At 35.0% G+C, this 18,883-nt stretch overlaps 1 protein-coding gene across 3 annotated transcripts in view; it reads left to right on the forward strand.

Annotated features, from left to right (window-relative positions):
• Positions 1-18,883, forward strand: part of LOC132129725 (inactive dipeptidyl peptidase 10-like) — a 42,851-nt gene that overhangs the window by 7,567 nt on the left and 16,401 nt on the right. The window contains exons 2-5 of one of the 3 annotated variants that reach the window (XM_059541426.1): positions 10,189-10,306; positions 11,274-11,369; positions 12,750-12,844; positions 13,890-13,961. In XM_059541426.1, the coding sequence (XP_059397409.1) occupies positions 10,189-10,306; positions 11,274-11,369; positions 12,750-12,844; positions 13,890-13,961 (381 nt within the window). Of the gene's footprint in view, positions 1-10,188; positions 10,307-11,273; positions 11,370-12,749; positions 12,845-13,889; positions 13,962-18,883 lie in introns of those variants that run through there. The other 2 variants (XM_059541427.1, XM_059541428.1) reach the window with 2 other exon arrangements.

Genomic DNA, 18,883 nt, shown 5'->3' on the forward strand with positions numbered 1-18,883 from the left:
GCTGGAGTTGGCTGGAGATTGGTTAGTGCGGATCCTCATTGCATTTTCAAACACAGAGATCATTTTCAAGTGCGCTTTTTTCTGAGCACGCTATTTAAGGATGCTTTGGCAGTTTTCAGAAAAGTGTGATTGACTATGATCAGTTTGCTCAGAGGGAATGTATATCTGAAAGAATATAACTGCAACCACCTCCAGTTAGATGTTATTTCTTCAAAATGCAGATTCATTTCTGATGGTAATATTTCACATCCTAAACCTCAGTAAGCCAATGCATGTCATTACCGTGAGAGGAAAACCATGATATGAGCTGACTTTGTGCTATCCGCTTTAGGCACGTCCTGACAGTTACTCCTAGACTGATTATGATTGCGTGGGCTTTCTGTTTGCTTAAAAAAGATCCTTAATAAAGCATTCTATGTCTAATATCTTTGTGAGTAAGGCTTAGTGTCTTCTGTTGATATAAATCTAGCTATAGATGCCAATTAAATGTGAGTCATATTTCTTAGACTGTATTGCCTGACAGCTGTAAATGATTCATCCCCAAACATTCTGTTATGCTAATGGAAGCAGTTTATATTCATTAAAGCGTTTGCTTTTTTGCTTGCTCATTCAGTGCAGATATACTCCATTAATGTCCACGATACAATATATACCTCAGAGATTGTGCAATATTGTATATATATATATATATATATATATATATATATATATATGACTGTGTTGATATATAACTTCCATTATATTATATATTCAGTTTCATATATATTTTATTTATAATTTGTATTATTATTAATATTGTCATTAATAATATAATATTGATGACGATACACTATTTGTAATTATTTAATTTGTATTATTTATTAGTAATATAATTTTTAATTGTTACTATTTAAGCTGTTTGCATCTCCATTTCTGTTCTAGGCTATATCTTATTGTTAAGCTATGCATTTTTTACTTGAGAAGGAACATATGTACATACATATGTACAACATATGTTTTTTAAGATGTAATTATTCATCAGTAAATGAAATTAGTTTTTCTCAGTGGCAACAACATTGCATATGATTATTAAGATCTTTGTATATGATTATTGTGATATGGCAATAATGGGTATAGAAAAGAATCACCCCCTTTACAATAATCACATTTAGCTGCTTTGTAGCCTGAAACGAAGATGGACACAGTTTTAGTTTTATCCAGCTGTAAGTGAAAGATGAAATTGTAAGAGAAAGAAGTGAAAGATATATCACCAACATTCATAACTTCCATTAACCCCCTCACAAAAAAAGAAAAGAAAAGAAAAACAATAATAAACCAACAGCTATATGGAGGCTATATACACTGGACACCACAAAACGAAGTTACAAATCATTTTTACTTTATGTTAGTACATCAAATAGAAGGAGGCAGCAGTTTACTGTTGAGGATTTGTCATGCCATGTGGACAACATAATTGATAATAATGGGTAATAATGTGTTTTGTCAAGATGCTGGCATTCCGGTGTAGACACAGTGTGAGTCTTCAGTCATTTTTTGACTCTTCGCAATTGCTTCAATGCAGAAGAAACCAGCGCGCCGTTGTTTGTTGCATAGTGACGGGTAAATTCAAGAAAGATGTGCTACGCAATAAGGACTAATAGACATAATATAAACACTCCTAAGAGTCCATCAACAAATGTGATTATATTAGAGAACACCTCAAGCCCATTTATATTTGTATTCAGCGGTTGGTGCTTAAATGGCAGTGATTAGTCAGACAATTTGCGTGCAGCGACATCTTTCAAAATGAATTTTGAGAATTAGCTTCCTCTCATTACCACAGTGAAGGCAAAAATGTAGAGCCCTGTCATATCGTACAAGGGTTACTTGTATTCTGCGATGACTTCTCGAAATCATTTCATTGTCTAATGAGGATTGGGTCACACTTTACATATAGTGTTGAAATGTAATTAAATAAGCAAGCAAGCAATGTGTAAAATGAATTACATTTAGTCTTTTTTTTTTCAATGATAAAATACTCATCCACCGTGACACACTGACATTCAAAAGTTTGGGATAAATAAGACTTTAAAAAAAAGAAAAGAAAAAAGTTTTATTGAGTAAGGACGCATTAAATTGATCAAAAGTCACAGTAAGAACATTTATGATATTATGGGGAAAAAATGTTCTGTTCTTTTGAACTTTTTTATTCATCAAGAAATTCTGACAAAAATTGTTGCCACAAACATATTAAGCAGAAAAAAACTGTGATAATAATAAGAACTAGTATTTATTTTATATATATATATATATATATATATATATATATATATATATATATATATATATATATATATATATATATATATATTTGGTACAATATCATTGATTTATTTCATCATGTTTTTCATTTCATTGTGTAAATTTGATACAAACTGTTTCAGAGAATTCAAGTCACAGCTCATAAACGTGTTGTTGTTTTTTAGTCATATTTGACATGTATGATCCGCTCACTTGCATGCTGAACACAATCTCTGGGATATTCTCCTGTCTGTAGCTAGAGTGAGGGAGACAGGTTTGTGGGGGCTGTCGTGTTCCATCCACACGGTCCCTTGTGAAGCTGAGGACCTGTGGGTTGCTTGAAAAGTAGAGGAGGGTGGTAAGACTTTCTGACGGGAGCTACTGGAGCACAGAGAGCACACGCTGTCGACTCTGTCATGACTCTGGACCAGAGCTGTACTGTGGATAGATAATGAAAGGTCTGTAGGTGCCTTTTCTCCACCTCCTCGTGTTATGACATCCTTCCCATCCAGCCACTGACAGCTTCTGCGGGAGCAATATAAAAGAGTGCCATAGCAGCATAGTCTACCTGGATATCAACAACAGGGATTAAAAATGTGATTCAAATTCAATTCAACAGTCAAAAAATGCAATAGAGGAGGAATTGTGTTACACTACATTCACTGATGTCATGAAGTTGCACACGGGGGGGTTAGAGTATGTAGGCTGTCCTGGAATTGTGTTTTCAGTTTGCATACTGTCACGGAAGCTGAGCATATGGAGTTCACCATATGTTTGGCACTGAATGTGTTGAACTTGTATCAAGAGCAGGTCATTATGACTATACAGCTGGTCTGTTCGGTTGGTTAGAGAGATAATGTTTCAGTTTGACCTTGTTTTTAATGCTGTTAAAAGTAAAGCTTTACATTTTTTGGTATGATTATATATTTACACGGTCTGTATGCAGGGTTACAGTTACAGGGTTATGTACTATATGTATGTTTGTTTGAAAGTTAATTCATTCTCAGCATTGCATTGCTCTAAGAATGTTATTTAATTTGTACTGTATGTCTGTACTTTTAGTTTACTTTTTTGGCTTTTAGTTGGGACTGTCTTTGGGCTATTGAAGTTTTGAATTTTTAAGATTCGTTTTTATTATTATTTTTCCCTTTTACCTTTGTTTGGTTAGCATTGTATGACTGTTGCTTATTATTATTATTTTCCTTTTATTATGACTAACGCTATCTGTAATCAAGAATACGGGAAAAATCTGCGAACCGTCTGCATGCTCGATTAAACAGTTTCTTGTGCTCGCGGTATACCGTTTATTTTCCGCGTATGTTCACTTCCCGTGCGCAGCTGGATGTTTCAGGATATTGCAAGACCTTATGCATTATTAGAGAAACTAGTGCGCAGCCATCTTTAGAATTTTGTCTTTGAATTTCTGTTTTTGTGGTAGGCTACCTCCAGCATCACTGTTTAATTAACTGGTGAAGTGAATTTACCTGTTGTAAAGTTAACAAAAGTTATCATGTGCATTGTAATGTTCAAAGTAGATGTCATAACAAATGTCAGAAGACCGGAAAGATTTTAAAACGAGCTGTTCATTTATCAATTCGTGCGACCTTACCTGCACGCTGTGGAAATACAAACCGGAAGACAGAAGACAAAAGGGACGGACCTACTTAAGGTCTAGAAGCTCCATCAATTCAGTCAGCATCAGTCAACATTTTCAAACATTGTATGACTCCAGTCAGTGTAATGAATATTTTAATATTTGTTTCATATGCATCCATTTACCAGTTGTAGCTGATATTTATTGAATTGAATGGTCATTTGTTTGTCCTCTGGGATTTGAAAAACTGCCTTCAAGTTCGCTTAACATGCAGGACTCCACCATATGTTCCAGAACAAAGTTCACACAGCTCTGTGATTTAGCTTAAAGTGATTTTTCATCAAGACCAAACACAGTTCAGAAGTTCCCATGAGTCTCATTTATGAATTACTCCATCCCCACAGAAGCGGACAGAATCCTTAGAGAGCAGAGTGAAAAATCGCGCTGTCCCTTCATTTAATGTTTTTCAGCTGGAACGGCAAACATAAGTAAAGTGAGACACTTAGACTTCAGTGAGATGTATGTGTTTACTTCTCATTTTCTGACAGGAGTAGCATTCATATATAAGATTGTTTTTATTTTTTTTATTTTTATTTAACCCATATTTTACCAGGAATAATCCCTTGAGATAAAAATCTCTTCTACCAGGGAGTCCTGGCCAAAATGGCAGCATACAAAATTTTACACATAAAATATTACAAGACAAGCATTAAAGGAAAACAAAACAAAAACAAAAAATCCTGTCACAAAAATGTCCAGCACTCAAGATTAATGTAATATATAAATGTTAAGTAAAACAGGAACATGATTCTTTCAAATGTGACGTCAAAAGGTTGCTAAGTTTGTACTTTTTACTGATTGACGGATCAAAAACATTTACGTTCATAAGCAATTCTGATCAGTTGTTCGAAATGATTTTCATTCGGAGCATTTTTTAAATCTGTCTCTGGCATTCCACAATCTCTTGGCGATATGTGACTATTTTACATTTGGCGAATTGGAATTTTATTGAGACTTCAGCTGACACCTTGTAAAATAGTTTTCGCGTGGAATCCAGATCATAAGAAATGACAACCTGTTAAAATAAACGATTAGCCTAGGTGATAATGTACTTTTTTTATTTAGAGTATTTTATTTATTATTATACGGAATTGACCAACACTTACAGTGTTTATAAAAGGAGAGCTCTTCGCGTGTTTTTTTTTCACGGTACTTTGCGACTTTTCTTACTTCATATACACAAAAAAAGCAAAACGTTGACAATTTAATTTCTTGATAAATCTGATATTTTCTACTAGTGATTTTATAATTTCAAAATATAAAGCAAAAAGTGGAAATGAATGACTAATAAGCCAATAAGTGCTCCTCTGCTGCCATCTACTGGTTATAGTGGTAATTTGATGTCTTTTATTTATTTTGCATACATGTTTATTTACAGCGTTCACATCATCCAAGCGTTTTTTTTTTTTTTTTTGTATGCATTCTACCAGAACATCCTCACACATTACCACATTGCTTTCAGAACACTAACATTAGCTCCCCGCTCTAATGTTAATTATTTCCCGCTGGAGTTCCCTTCACTTCTCTTGGTATCGATCTCCACTGCTTGTTCTGAGATTGCTACGTTAAGATTTTTCTAACGTGATGTACATTATCGAACCTCTAGACATGTTTATTTCACTGCTATTGCACGGGAGCATCTCTGATGAGATTGTCGCCCACGCGGAAAGCCTTGCTTTCTGCATTGCAGGAGTGGCACAATGTATGTGACTGACAGTTTTGTAGAGGCGCTGCTCTGTGTACTGAGCACTTGAGTGGAATACAATGAGAAATCTGTCTGTTTGGGACTCTGCCCGGCCGACAATGTGTCACTTTAAAATCACTGCCAGCTTTTTTTGAAGGCCAGTCTCTGTCACTTTCTCTCTATGGCTCTTTTTGTCACCTCACTTTTCACAAAGGCTCTCAGAATCGTTAAAATTCTTGATCTGGAATATGAGAGTTGTCGATATTACATTCTGTAGTATATTAATTTAGTTTTTTTTTTGAGTGTTTTATTTTTAACAAAAATATTGCATACAGGGTTTTGTTATATTATTGCATATTGCATACAGTAGTTTTGCACGGATGAACCATGATTGAATTATTTGCTGTAAATAATTTGATCTTTTAGTTTGCTTCTTTCAAGTTCCAAATAAGACACATTCTTTTTGTGTGTGTAATTTAAACATTTCTAAACATTTCTTTTTCAAAAGCACTTTTAGATTTTACAGTAGCCTGTTTAATTGTTGTTATAGTAATATTCTGTTTTTATTAATTTGTTTGATTTGAATAGTTTTAATAATAATAGTAAAATAAAAAATATTGTTTTGAAACATTTATTATTATTATTACTATTATTATTCTGAATATTAATAAAAAATATTATTATTATTGTATAGTTATATTGAATGGGTAAAAACTGATTTTCCTTTTTTTAATCGTATGTCTGCTAAAGAAATTAGTTCACTTGATTATCCAAAATAAAAAGGCTGTGTCATATGATTAAATTAAAAACTATAATTAACATGTAATACAAGTTTATTAAATAAAAATTTTTAGCTTTGGTTGGTCAGCAGTCTTTGTTGTGATTATCTGTTAACATAAAAACTGGTCATATCTCTGCATCAGATGATGCATTGGTGATTCTCTCCAAATATTACATGCATTAACATACAAGTCTGATGATACTTTCTCAGCTGTGATGCAGGGTTCTTCCCTGTTTCCCAAAACAGTCGTCCTAATTGGGGGTGTAGTATCATTTCAGAGCTCAGGGGACCTGCGGGAACCAAGCTGATAAAGCTTTAACACAGAAATGGGCTCTCAGCCCGTAATGAAGGAGACGCCTTTGAAATGAAAACAGTGTCAGTCTTGTACAAAGTAGTGTGAACAAATTACGGTAATTGTGTTTTTGTGGCTGCCACCATAACTATATGGGGAGTGTGAGTGGGTCACAAGTTTATACTGCAAAATCAGCATCATTTTAATATGTATTTTTTCGGGGGTTTTTTCCTACCCAACTGTGTAAATTGTATTAGACCTCACTAAATGATGTCACATTTATGCTTAATACAAAAAAAATACAATAAAAAAAAATTATGTTTTTGAAAGTCTTTTTTAATGCAGCTTTATGGTCACTATCAATTTAATGAATATTTGGTGAATAAAAGAATACCAGATTTTTGAACGGTGTACAAGAATTATTATTATTTTTTTTTTTCAGTGTTGCAGCTAGTATCTTTTACCTTGGTCTGAGACAGTTGTTGGTTCACATAATGAGGAAGTTGTTGATCTCCTTGATGTAAGGGAAGGACTTTCTAAAGCACAAGTGTTATAGATTTGTAGAATCTGAAAAGAGGCCAGTTGTGTTGTGATTCTTTTTTTTTTTCCTGCTGCACGAGTACAGATAGATATATCAGACACTATAAGCAGCTGTTTTAATCGTGTGCAGCAGCCAGTGAGATCTATTAATAATGAGCCTCTGGCTAGAATCCATGCTGGCAACCTCTAAAGCTTTTGAAGTTATATTTATGTTTCACAACAACAACATCCAAGAACTCTTCCAAGAGGTTCTAATTAGACATTCTGAAGCTGTGAATTTAGGCCAAAGAAACATTTTCCTTTTGTATAAGTTGGAAAATATTTATGATTATCACCACTTTAATATAAAAGTTTGTGAAAGCTATACTTGTGCCTCTAATACTTGTTTCCAAACAGGTTTTCCAAACATTCTACAATACTAGTGTGCTGCTTATACTGCACAGTGTACAATAAATACTGTAATAGAATTTGTATAATTTTGAGAAATTATTCAGGTACTGTCTTTTGCTGTGAAAACCCTGCTTTTAAAAATGGTACAAATCCTAATTTTACTAGTACCGGTACTTTAAAAGTGGGGTATGTATTTTTTTTAAAACGCTTAAAAAAATTGAGTCAGCTGAGTACCAAAACATACTTGTAGCCAATCAGCAGTAAGGGGCGTGTCTACTCATGATGAGGAGGAGAGAGCTGCACAGGATGGACATTAGCCGAGCAACGACAGGATGATAGAGATGGCGGATAAAAAACAAAAGAGGAAAACATCTGCGGAACAAAATCCACCATAATCATTGCCTGGGTTGTGTACATACAGTACAGACCAAAAGTTTGGACACACTTTCTCATTCAAAGAGTTTTCTTTATTTTCATGACTATGAAAATTGTAGATTCACACTGAAGGCATCAAAACTATTAATTAACACATGTGGAATTACATATGGAATTATACACATAACAAAAAAGTGTGAAACAACTGAAAATATGTCATATTCTAGGTTCTTCAAAGTAGCCACCTTTTGCTTTGATTACTGCTTTGCACACTCTTGGCATTCTCTTGATGAGCTTCAAGAGGTAGTCACCTGAAATGGTCTTCCAACAGTCTTGAAGGAGTTCCCCGAGAGATGCTTAGCACTTGTTGGCCCTTTTGCCTTCTGTCTGCGGTCCAGCTCACCCCTAAACCATCTCGATTGGGTTCAGGTCCAGTGACTGTGGAGGCCAGGTCATCTGGCGCAGCACCCCATCACTCTCCTTCTTGGTCAAATAGCCCTTGATGCCTTCAGTGTGACTCTACAATTTTCATAGTCATGAAAATAAAGAAAACTCTTTGAATGAGAGGGTGTGTCCAAACTTTTGGTCTGTACTGTATGTGTGAGGCGGAGCTATCAAAATAGGGGCGAGACCCATTTGGGATAGGGGCATGTTTGTTTTGGATATTTGAAATAATAGCATTGGCTACCAAAAATCCCTTACCCCACCCTTAAGAATGACAGCATTACAAGCTAATTCAGATCTTTCACTCTTTAAAGGGATATTCACCTAAAGGTGTTAATTACCCCATGATTTACTCACCCTCAAACCATCCAAGGTCTATATGACTTTCTTCTTTCAAATGAATACAATCGGAGTTATATTAAAAAATGTCCTGGCTTTTTCAAGCTTTATAATGGGATAAATGTGAGATATTTGGTGGTTGCTAACTGCCTTTTTTTTTTAAACATGCCGTGCTCACGTTTGAGTAATTAAATTCACAGCCGTTTAATGATTACGTTTAAGCATACGATTCTTGTTTTTATCTCCTCAAAATTGAGAATTTGAACCAGCACCTTTGATGGAACACAGATTACATCCACGCATTTGTAAATTACTGAACTCGCACTGTATGACATTACAGAAAGTTGTCCGGTCCGGTTCCTTTCACACAGCAGGATTGTGTTTCTTGTTAATCTGCATGTTAACAGAATAACGCTCATACTAGGATTCTTCACTAGCGCATTGTGCATTCTGCTCACAGTATATCAGCAGAATATACCAACTGTGGGGAAACCTAAAACGAGGATTTGTAAAGAGAAATATTCAGAGGATTTTGATAAAAGCCAAGAGGAGACTGGTTTTCCTTTGCTGCAAACAAAACTTGGTTCTCGCGAGACTAGCATAACAACAAGCATTTAAATGTCATCTCACTAAGACATATGATGTGTAAAGATACAAACAGATTTTCATTTGAATGTTTTGGCCATATAAATAACATCTGCACCAAATCACTCTATAAAGCCAGACATGTAACTATTATTTCATATGTCTGGATTTACAGGGTAAATACAGTTGTGTGATGCATTATTATTTATCATCTTGCAGCTTTAATTTGGTTTTATAAAAAAAAAAAAAAAAGATGCACTGCTGTAGTTTTTGCTTCAGCCTTGGCTGTCACAGAGGCATTCTGGGAGCTGAAAACACATCAAATATACTGTTTCATAAGAAAACTCTTGCTCGTCTCATCCATTCGGCTTTGTTGGTGTAGATTCAGTTTCGAAAAACAGTCGAGGACGGATCTCTGCATGCTTCCAAGCCCTAAAACGCCAACTTCGTCCCCTGCATAGCGGAAAATGACACCCCCACGCACACTTTCATGTACATAAAGCTGTTATAGGTGAAATGAAGCACTATTCGGTATAAATTAAGACAAAACAGAATTATGAGGCTCAATTAGCTTCTCATTTTCCACTTGAGGAATTCTTTTCTTGCTGGTTTTATGACGGAATGCTCTAAACAACACAGATTTCTGTTAGAATGAGGTCCTTTGGTTCTCCCCCGGAGGGTTGCTGCACTGATACACACATCTCACATGAAATCCCTGCTCTGAGGCAGTGCAAATGAGGCAGCACTAATACATTCTCTCTCGGCAGTGCAGAGACTATGTGTATGAGGGGGAAAAGTTAATGCAGTTGCTTTTGTTTTTTGAGCAGGACCTTGGAAGCACGGGAGGACCTCCTCGCAACTGGAAGGGAATTGGGATAGCCATGGTGGTCATCCTGGGGGTCATGTCTCTGGTCTCCCTCTCAATTTTTCTGCTCACACCTGGTAAGACAGAGATCGAAGGAGTAAATGAATATAGTAAATGAACCAAGGATACAGCAGGAGAAATGTGAGATCAACTCAAATATGTGAAGAAAGAGAACTGGGAAAACAACAGAAGATTATAAAGGATTATGTGAGCGCCAGACATCCATTCACAAACAACAGTACAAAAAGACTAGCAGAAACAGTTTGCTCGGTTAAGCTTTAAAAAAATTAGTTGTCGCAACAAATATGTTTTTTGTTTTTCTATAACAGAACTTTGGTTAATCCATTTGCATTAATCCGACATTTGCTTAGTCTGACTGCCTACACAATGTTTGTTCGTTTTTGTTCACTTATCCTTTTTATTTCCCGGTATGCTTTTGGGGAGACTGGAAAGGGAGAGTAAAATGTTGAAATTAAGTAAATATTTTATTTATTTTTGTGCAAGATGAGAAAGGGGAGTCTTGTTTGGGCTTGATGATGGGTTGTGTTGTTATATGGAAGAAATTTTGTTATATTGTGAGTTGGGTACAAATGGCTAAAGCCAAGTTTTACCCACTTTTGCCAGTAGGCGTGTTTTCATTTCTTGCCCCACTCACAACAGAACAGAAGCCCTTTCCAATTCCCAACATAACAGAACATTAAACAATAATATGTTGTTATTTTCCCCTCAAATTCAGGAAATAAAACCAATTGGCTGCTTACTTTATTTATAACTAAATATTTTTCTAAAATCCTATATATTTCTTTGTGTAACGTTCTTGTTAATGAAAAAAAGTGCATTGCTAATAAAAAATATTTAAACATGTGGAGCCAGTTTCCACAGTTTCATTCCATTTTGTTTAATTATATATATATGTTTTTTCATTTGCATCAGTAGCAATACATTTTGTTAAACAGTCCTGTACATTCTTGCTACAGACACTATTTTTCTGCTCACGAATGAGTTGTGGTTGTCCTTAACTGACTACCGAATCTTGTATTTCAGATGAGTCTCACCTCCTGCTGCTGTCTCGTCTCACTCTAAAGAACTTGGAGAGCGAAGATTTCCGAGTTCATGACCCATGTGCGACATGGCTAAACGGTGAAAACTCCTATTGTATAAACTGTGTTTGTTTAAGGGAATGGTTTAAGTTCATTCATTTAGGGCTCCTGGAGTGCAACAATTCATTTTCTTGTAATGCAACAGGAGACAAATGTGTTTTTCTGCTAATGGGTTAAATGTTTGTTTTATGGCATTCATTCAGGCTGCCTCAATTCAAATTCAGTTTGTATTATATAGCATGCAAGATTTGGATAACTGCATCCCAAACCCTATTATATTGATAACAGAATTTTTAAGGTGCTTGAATGGTATATTACTTAAACTTTAAAGTGTGCATTCTTGCATGGTTTTGGGCTAATATTGCACACAACACCTTTCTGTACGGAAGAGGAGTACTTTAAAACAGGAATGTGTAGTCAAGGTTGCCTTAGCAGTATTTCAATAGAAGAATGATGTTTAATATTTAGATTTTAAATTACAGAAGTCATTTGTTGGCTGATTTCCTTGAGAATACTATTCAAATGCTTGGGGTTAGTAATATATATATATATATTTGAGTCTTTTATGCATGCCAATGCTGCGTTTATTTGACCAAAAATAAAGTAAAACAGTAATATTGTGAAATATGGTAACACTTTATTTTGATAGTCCACTTTAGACATTCTACTAGCAGTAAGTAACTTTGCAACTACATGTCAACTAGCAGTTAGTAGAGTATTAGTAGACTGTCTGCTTAATATCTTCTAACACTTTCTTTGTCAACTTATTGTCAACTTATACTAAGCCTAAACCTACCCCTAACACTAACCCTAAACCTACCCTAACAGTCTACTCTGAGAGTTAGTAGACATGTAGTTGCAAATTTCTGAGATTTAGTTGATTTGTAGTTGATGTGTAGTTACAAAGTTACTTAATAGTAAGTAGAATGTCTAAAGTGGACTATCGAAATAAAGTGTAACCTGAAATATTATTATAATTTAAAATAACTTACCTATTTTAATATATTTTGAAATGCAATTTGTTTCTGTGAAGGCAAAGCTGAATTTTCAGCAGCCTGTCTTCAGTGTCACATGATGCCTTAGAAATTATTCTAATGTGCTGATTTGGTCCTAAAGAAACATTTCTTATTGTTAGCAATGTTAAAAATGGTTGTGATGTTTAATATATTTTTAATTGTTTTTCTTTGACAAATCGAAAGCTAAAATGTACTGTTTATTTGAAATATATACATTTTTGTATTAGTATAAATGTCTTTACCAGCACTTTTGATCAATTTAATGCATCCTTGTTGGATAGAAATAATCATGGTACTCTAGTGTACTTTTCCATCATCAGCGAAGTACATATTCTTTAGGATGCTATCTAGGTGCACGCCAGTCTGGAGCTCAGCTGTTAAATGTTGATCTTTGTGTTTTACAGAGAACGAGGTGTCACTTTGCACAAGGGAGGGTCATGTTTTAATCCACAATCTCAGCACCAATCTAACTAACACGTTACTAGACAACAGCACTCTGGTGAGTGGATACTTACACATGCATGCACTCACATAAAAGACAGCAACATAGTAAATAAAGAGCATACAAACACACACATACAGCCTACTTATCCAAAACCACCAGTGTAAAGCAGCTCTCTGGAGAATTACTACTCCCTTGAGGCATGTGAGCAGGACAAAACATACAACTCTATTAGCTCCATTCTCATGGAACCTCACAAATAGGTCACTTCATAGAAAGAGAGAGGGTATGGACTGGTAGCTAAACGTCTTTGAAGAAAGAATCAGAATGCTAAAAAAATAAGCAAAGAGAAAATAGAAAATAGGCTTTACAGGCTCGATAGTTAATGCTCTAATGTCTTTTATTCCCATTTTCTGCGCTTCCCCCCCAGTTGATCCCATAGCATGCATCTTCAAAGAGACTGTTTCAGCAGGGCCACCCTTTGAACGCTGCTTCTGGGTGACACTGAGAAACATATATGGGTCATTGCCTCAGATGCTAAATGAAATGTTGTTGAGATGGCAGATACTTCTTCTCCCCAGACTGTCAACACTGTTACTGTACACTCGTCACATTGACTTTATGCCACAACGACGTCTACCCTCAATGCATTTACCTCATTCATGGTTTGCAGCTGATGGGAAGAATACAAGTTGAGCTCAATGCAATATTGATTTCAACAGAAATGTTTCTAAATTAAATAAAAATGGTATTTGTGTTAATACATTTACAATGGAAGTGTATAAAGGTAGCCATTTTGCCAAGATAAATGTTAAATTAGAAAAATTAGAAGCCTAAATAAAATAAAATAATGGAAGAATAGGAAGTAAGACATTGCACCAAGATAAATGTCAATACACATAAGCCCAAAATATTACAATTATTTAATAACTATTTGATAATTAATTTTTTTCAATTATGAATACATTATACATTGTTTGCTTTTTTATATACAAATTATTGTCTGTGGTAACTTATAGCATGCTAGATGTGTGTGATAGAGCTTAATTTGTTTGAACCCAAATTATTATTTTAAGGCATTCTTTTTTGGTGTTGGCTTTAGGATCTAAAGTCCATGAGGTTCCAGGTTTCAGCTGATAAGAAGTTCATCCTGATGGCTTATAATATCCACCATGTGAGTAATATGAACAGAAAAACATCAAGAAGCAATCTTATCTCTGTGTTACCTGTCTGTTAGAGAAAAAAATGATTTTTTTTATTGTTTTCTTTATTGTTTCTATCACCATGCAGAATCATATTCCAGTTGGACCAAAGAGCGATTTTGAGAAAATCGCCTAATGATGTATGAGGTGTTGCCTTGTATGTAAATATGATAAATCATGTCATATATCTTATTATAGTTAATAACCTTTATGCACTTTTATCCTGCAAGAATTGCTATGAAAGGATGATCAGAAATGCTATTTTTAATATCTTATCACCTAGAAGAAGATATCACCATAATGTTATATGTTTTGGGAAATTTACAAGCAATTTCTGAATGAAATATAGTATATAGACTAACCCTATCCCTAAAATAAAACCTTGGATTTTACTTGGTAATTTAGACATTATTTAGTCGCCGTCATTTTCCATGTAGGAATTACAAGATAGATCCACACTATGTAGTTTGCGCATATTTGGTCCTCACAAAGATAGCAAAACTTGACATGATGTGCACGTATTAATGGTACATGCATATTTGTGCGCTGTAAGCTATTGTTACAAGAGTGAACTACTTCTAGCAGATGTATAGCAGGAGAGACCACTCACATTGTCCATAATTTCTGCAGCATGAGCGCTGCTATGATCAACAGCAAACGTGGAAGGAATCGAATATCCTGACACAGAGGATCTGGGGTATATAGAAAGAAAGAAGGAGGGATACAGACAGGCAATGGGAGAGATGGAAACAGAGATGAGGAGCTGCTTGGTACTGAATTGTAATGAGCATCACACTGGGGCAAGCGTTTGTGATTACAGCAGGTTTTAGTAAACGGCTGAAAATAAACAATTTGTAGGCTATTTGTCTGAGCAACCACAGCAATCTGTAGTTTTTGTCTCCCTGCTGAATCCCCACTTCAGAAAATAATCATCTCTGCAGTAGTGTTCTCTCTTCTCAAAGGAACAGGGCATAGACATGAGTAACAGAGAAAAAACAGGGTAAAGAGGGAAAAACAACTAGTGAGTGAAAAACACTGACAGAATAATCCATTTTCTTTTTCTCTTGAATTGCACTTGCACTCTCTCTTGATGTCTCTTGTGAATATTGCTTTTGTTGCTGATTAAAATTCTGTTCTGTATTGTGCACCATGCAATCTGGTGAATGACGTACAGAGAGAGAGAGAGAGAGAGAGAGAGAGAGAGAGAAATGCTCCCAAACACACACACTATATCTATTAAATTGTAAATAATTAATAATAAATAATAACTACATTTTATAAAACTGATGTTGTATGGGCTATTTTACAATAGCAAAAAAAAAAAAAATTATAAGAGTGTAAAAATAACGGTTTTATCAATTTATAATTCAAATATATGATCTTTGTAAATTAAATCAGTTTATTATGGATACACAGAAAAAAGTGGCTAGTCGGCAGCACTTAATATGATGGAAGCAAGTTGTGGTGTGCTGCAAGTGTAGACACTACTAGCATATTTACATGCACCTTAATTTAGACTAATGAATCTTTCATTTTCAATAATTAATCTTTTTAAAATGTAATGTAAACCCTTTAGTGACATGCATGGACAGCAGATGAAATTTAGCTCTGTAGCTAATTCTGGGGCAGTCCTTGCCTGTCCATTGGCCCTGTTAAATAAAGAAGTAATGTTGTGTTTAATTCTGTAGAGTTTAGCTTGACCATGTAAACCCCTCTGTAGCTTGATTAGAACTGCTTATGTAAATGTACTGACTATTATTCTCAATGCTTTATAACATTGAAAAATGCTACCATTACATTTTATACAAAACATTAATTAAATGTTTTGCTTTGCTTATTAGAATAAAATATGTTTAATTTTAATGAAAAAAATGGCAAGATGCAAAAAGGTTTTTATGGTCCTGGAACAGGAATGTTTAATTCCTTTCTTTTGATGTTGCTTCCTATCTCACAGGATAAATAATGTCAGTCTGTGTGGTCACATCTGCAGGGAAACAGGATTTCTCTGTTAGTTCTCCACCTCCTCTAGTCACAATCGCTGTTCTTTCTCCCCCACTTCAGCTATCTCTAGAGAATATGTGCTGACTGAGGCAGTTTGCTGCTCAAGTAACTGAACTGAAAGCAGCATGGGGGGTGGGGGGTCTGGGGGTTACAGCGACTGAAGAAGACGAGGATATAAAAAAGATGTGATCTGCAGTCACCCTTAGATCATGCTGGCCAATCAAAATCAATCAATCATAGAGATGGGATGAATGGGATGTGTGAATGTGTGCGGAGAGATTGGAAAGGAAATTGAGAGAGATGGAAAGAGGGAGATAGGAAAATATAAAGGGGACGGCAGAATAGTAATGAGAAATGGCAAGGGAAGGAAGAAAATGGAAAGAGGTAAGGAAGGAAAAGAAGGTGAGTATTGTGAAGGAAAAGGAAATATATACTGAAAGAGTGAAGTTGAAATTGCAGAAGACAGTATAAAGCATAGTCTGAGCGAAATCAAAAGATACAGAGACACTGTATGTAAAATGTACGGATAATTCAGCCAAAAACAAGATATCTGTCATCATTTACTCACCCACAAGTCATTCCAGTCATATATGACTTTCTTTCTTCTGTAGAATGCAAAAAAAGGCATTTTAACTTCTAAAAGGATGCAAAAGCATCATAGAAATATTTTACAAAAGCAGTAGATAATTACAAACTGATGGAACCAATTGTCACTTTGATGTACTTAGGCTTTTGGGAAACAAATCCCTGAATGATTCATTCATGAATCATACTGATTTGACTTAGTATAATAGTGGTTAACAGCTAACTGGAGGGGAACATGATCAGTAAATAACATTGTCACTTTTGGTCTGTTTCTTACACAAAGCTGTCTTAAGACCTCAGAACACTTCACATAGTTTTATATGACCATCTTGTTTCTTTTTATCACCCAGTGATATGTTAAAAGTTGGATATAGCACATCCTACATTGCTTGTGTACTTTCAATACACTCACATAAAGCAGTATATATTGCTTTATTAACTGCTTTATTGCTTGTATCATTGCAAAATTTAGGCCTATACTAAATTATCTGAATTTGTCTGTAAGACACGAAGATATAAGATATTATAAACATTGACATCATGATTTCTGTAAAGCTACTTTGAAACACTATCGTGAAAACTGCTACATAAATGACTTTGACTTGACTTTTACAATACATTTATAGCTATATTCAAATCTTGAAAGCTTAAGCCATTGTGATTATTTATTTTTTTATAGAAAAATTACCTGTCAACTTGAAACACAGAAAAAGCTAGTAATTAGGATTTGAATGACATGAGGCTGAGTAAATATGACAGATATTTCATTTCTAGGTGGACTATCCTTATTATGTCACAGTCAAGGAGGAAGGAAGTCAAAGTTAGGAATAAATCTAAAACATCCACAGAGATTGCGAAATGAAGAGGTACGCATTATGTGAACCAGGGTAACCTGAGACTGAAAGCGCAGAGGCAGACGTGTTATGATGAACATGAATCAAAAGATTTTACAGTCAGAAGCAACACTACAGACGGGAAGGCAAACTAGGGCAGATCTTGCACTTTTGGCACTGAGAATAGTGTGAGTATCAGTACAATGCCAGTGTCACAATGATGCAGATTCCCACATTAGCAATATTCATTCTTCCAGTGTTTACTGTATGGATATTATTTTGAGAATTCCTGTAGAGGAGAATTTTGACTGTAAAAAAGAATGTGCTAAAGCTCAGAACTAGGCACTTTGAGATTCCTACTTTTACCTGCCATCTGTCATTTTAATATTGAAATACAGTATTGTTCAAAAGCTTGGGGTTGGTAAGATTTTAATATTTTTGAAAGAAGTCTCTTCTGCTTATGCAAACATCCTTTTGATCAATTTAATGTGACCTTGCTAAAAAAAAAAGTATTAATTTGTTTTATAAACAGTCTTAACTGACCTTAAACATTCATCTTAAAGAAATAATTGTTTGAAATAATCACTGCTAGACAGTATCAGACAGTGCGACAGTGGGCTGTTCTGTTTTTAGTATGCAGTACAGGGCATGAATTTCAATCCTATTATGCTTTTGGGAAAGGAGTGCAGTGTAAAGCTTGTTGTCACATTGTGTTCTGAACTGATGCTGCAGCAATCGATACATCTAATTTTACTCAAATCATTAAAGACCTAACTAATCAATATATCTTCATATAGCCAAATGCTTTGTAATACACTGTCCTGCTGTACTGACGAAATGCACAAATGTCCTTAGAGGTCCAAAAGACACTTCTATTGATTTAGGTCATCTTTGACATACTAATCCAGTGGAGTGGGTTTGTATGTGAATATGGTTTTTTTTTAGGGATATGATCATGCTGATAGAGGCAGGGCGTGTGCTGCTATCATTCTGTCATAAGACCCCATACATGTGATATACCGTTCTAATAAGAGTCAAGCCTTCTCGGATCCCTTCCAGCTTACTGGTTGTGAAATAAATTCACATGTTTTCTAAAGAATTGCTTCTTTTGTTCATGGTCCTTCTCAGATGAATCAGCTGAATGAAGCTTGAAATTGAAATTTAAATGATCCATTAACCAGAATCCACAGTTGTGTTGCCATGCAGTGAGAGAATGAAAAAAGATTATGAGCGGTGCAAACTGTATGTGAGTGTGTGTGCTTTGTTCAGTATGGAATACAAGCATACTGCATAATTTCTGAGTTTGTTGACAAAATAGTAGTGATTAGATGGTCTATATTACCCTCATCTGTTGATCAATCCGATCCTGTTATGGCCATTAGGTTTTTAAGCTATTTTAAGCCAATTACTATGTGTTGTCTAACAGATATACTCAACAATTTGAACCCTACTACCTCCTCTCTTGACATTGTTCC

This window comes from Carassius carassius, chromosome 46, assembly GCF_963082965.1.
Source record: "Carassius carassius chromosome 46, fCarCar2.1, whole genome shotgun sequence".
Taxonomy (NCBI): Eukaryota; Metazoa; Chordata; class Actinopteri; order Cypriniformes; family Cyprinidae; genus Carassius; species Carassius carassius.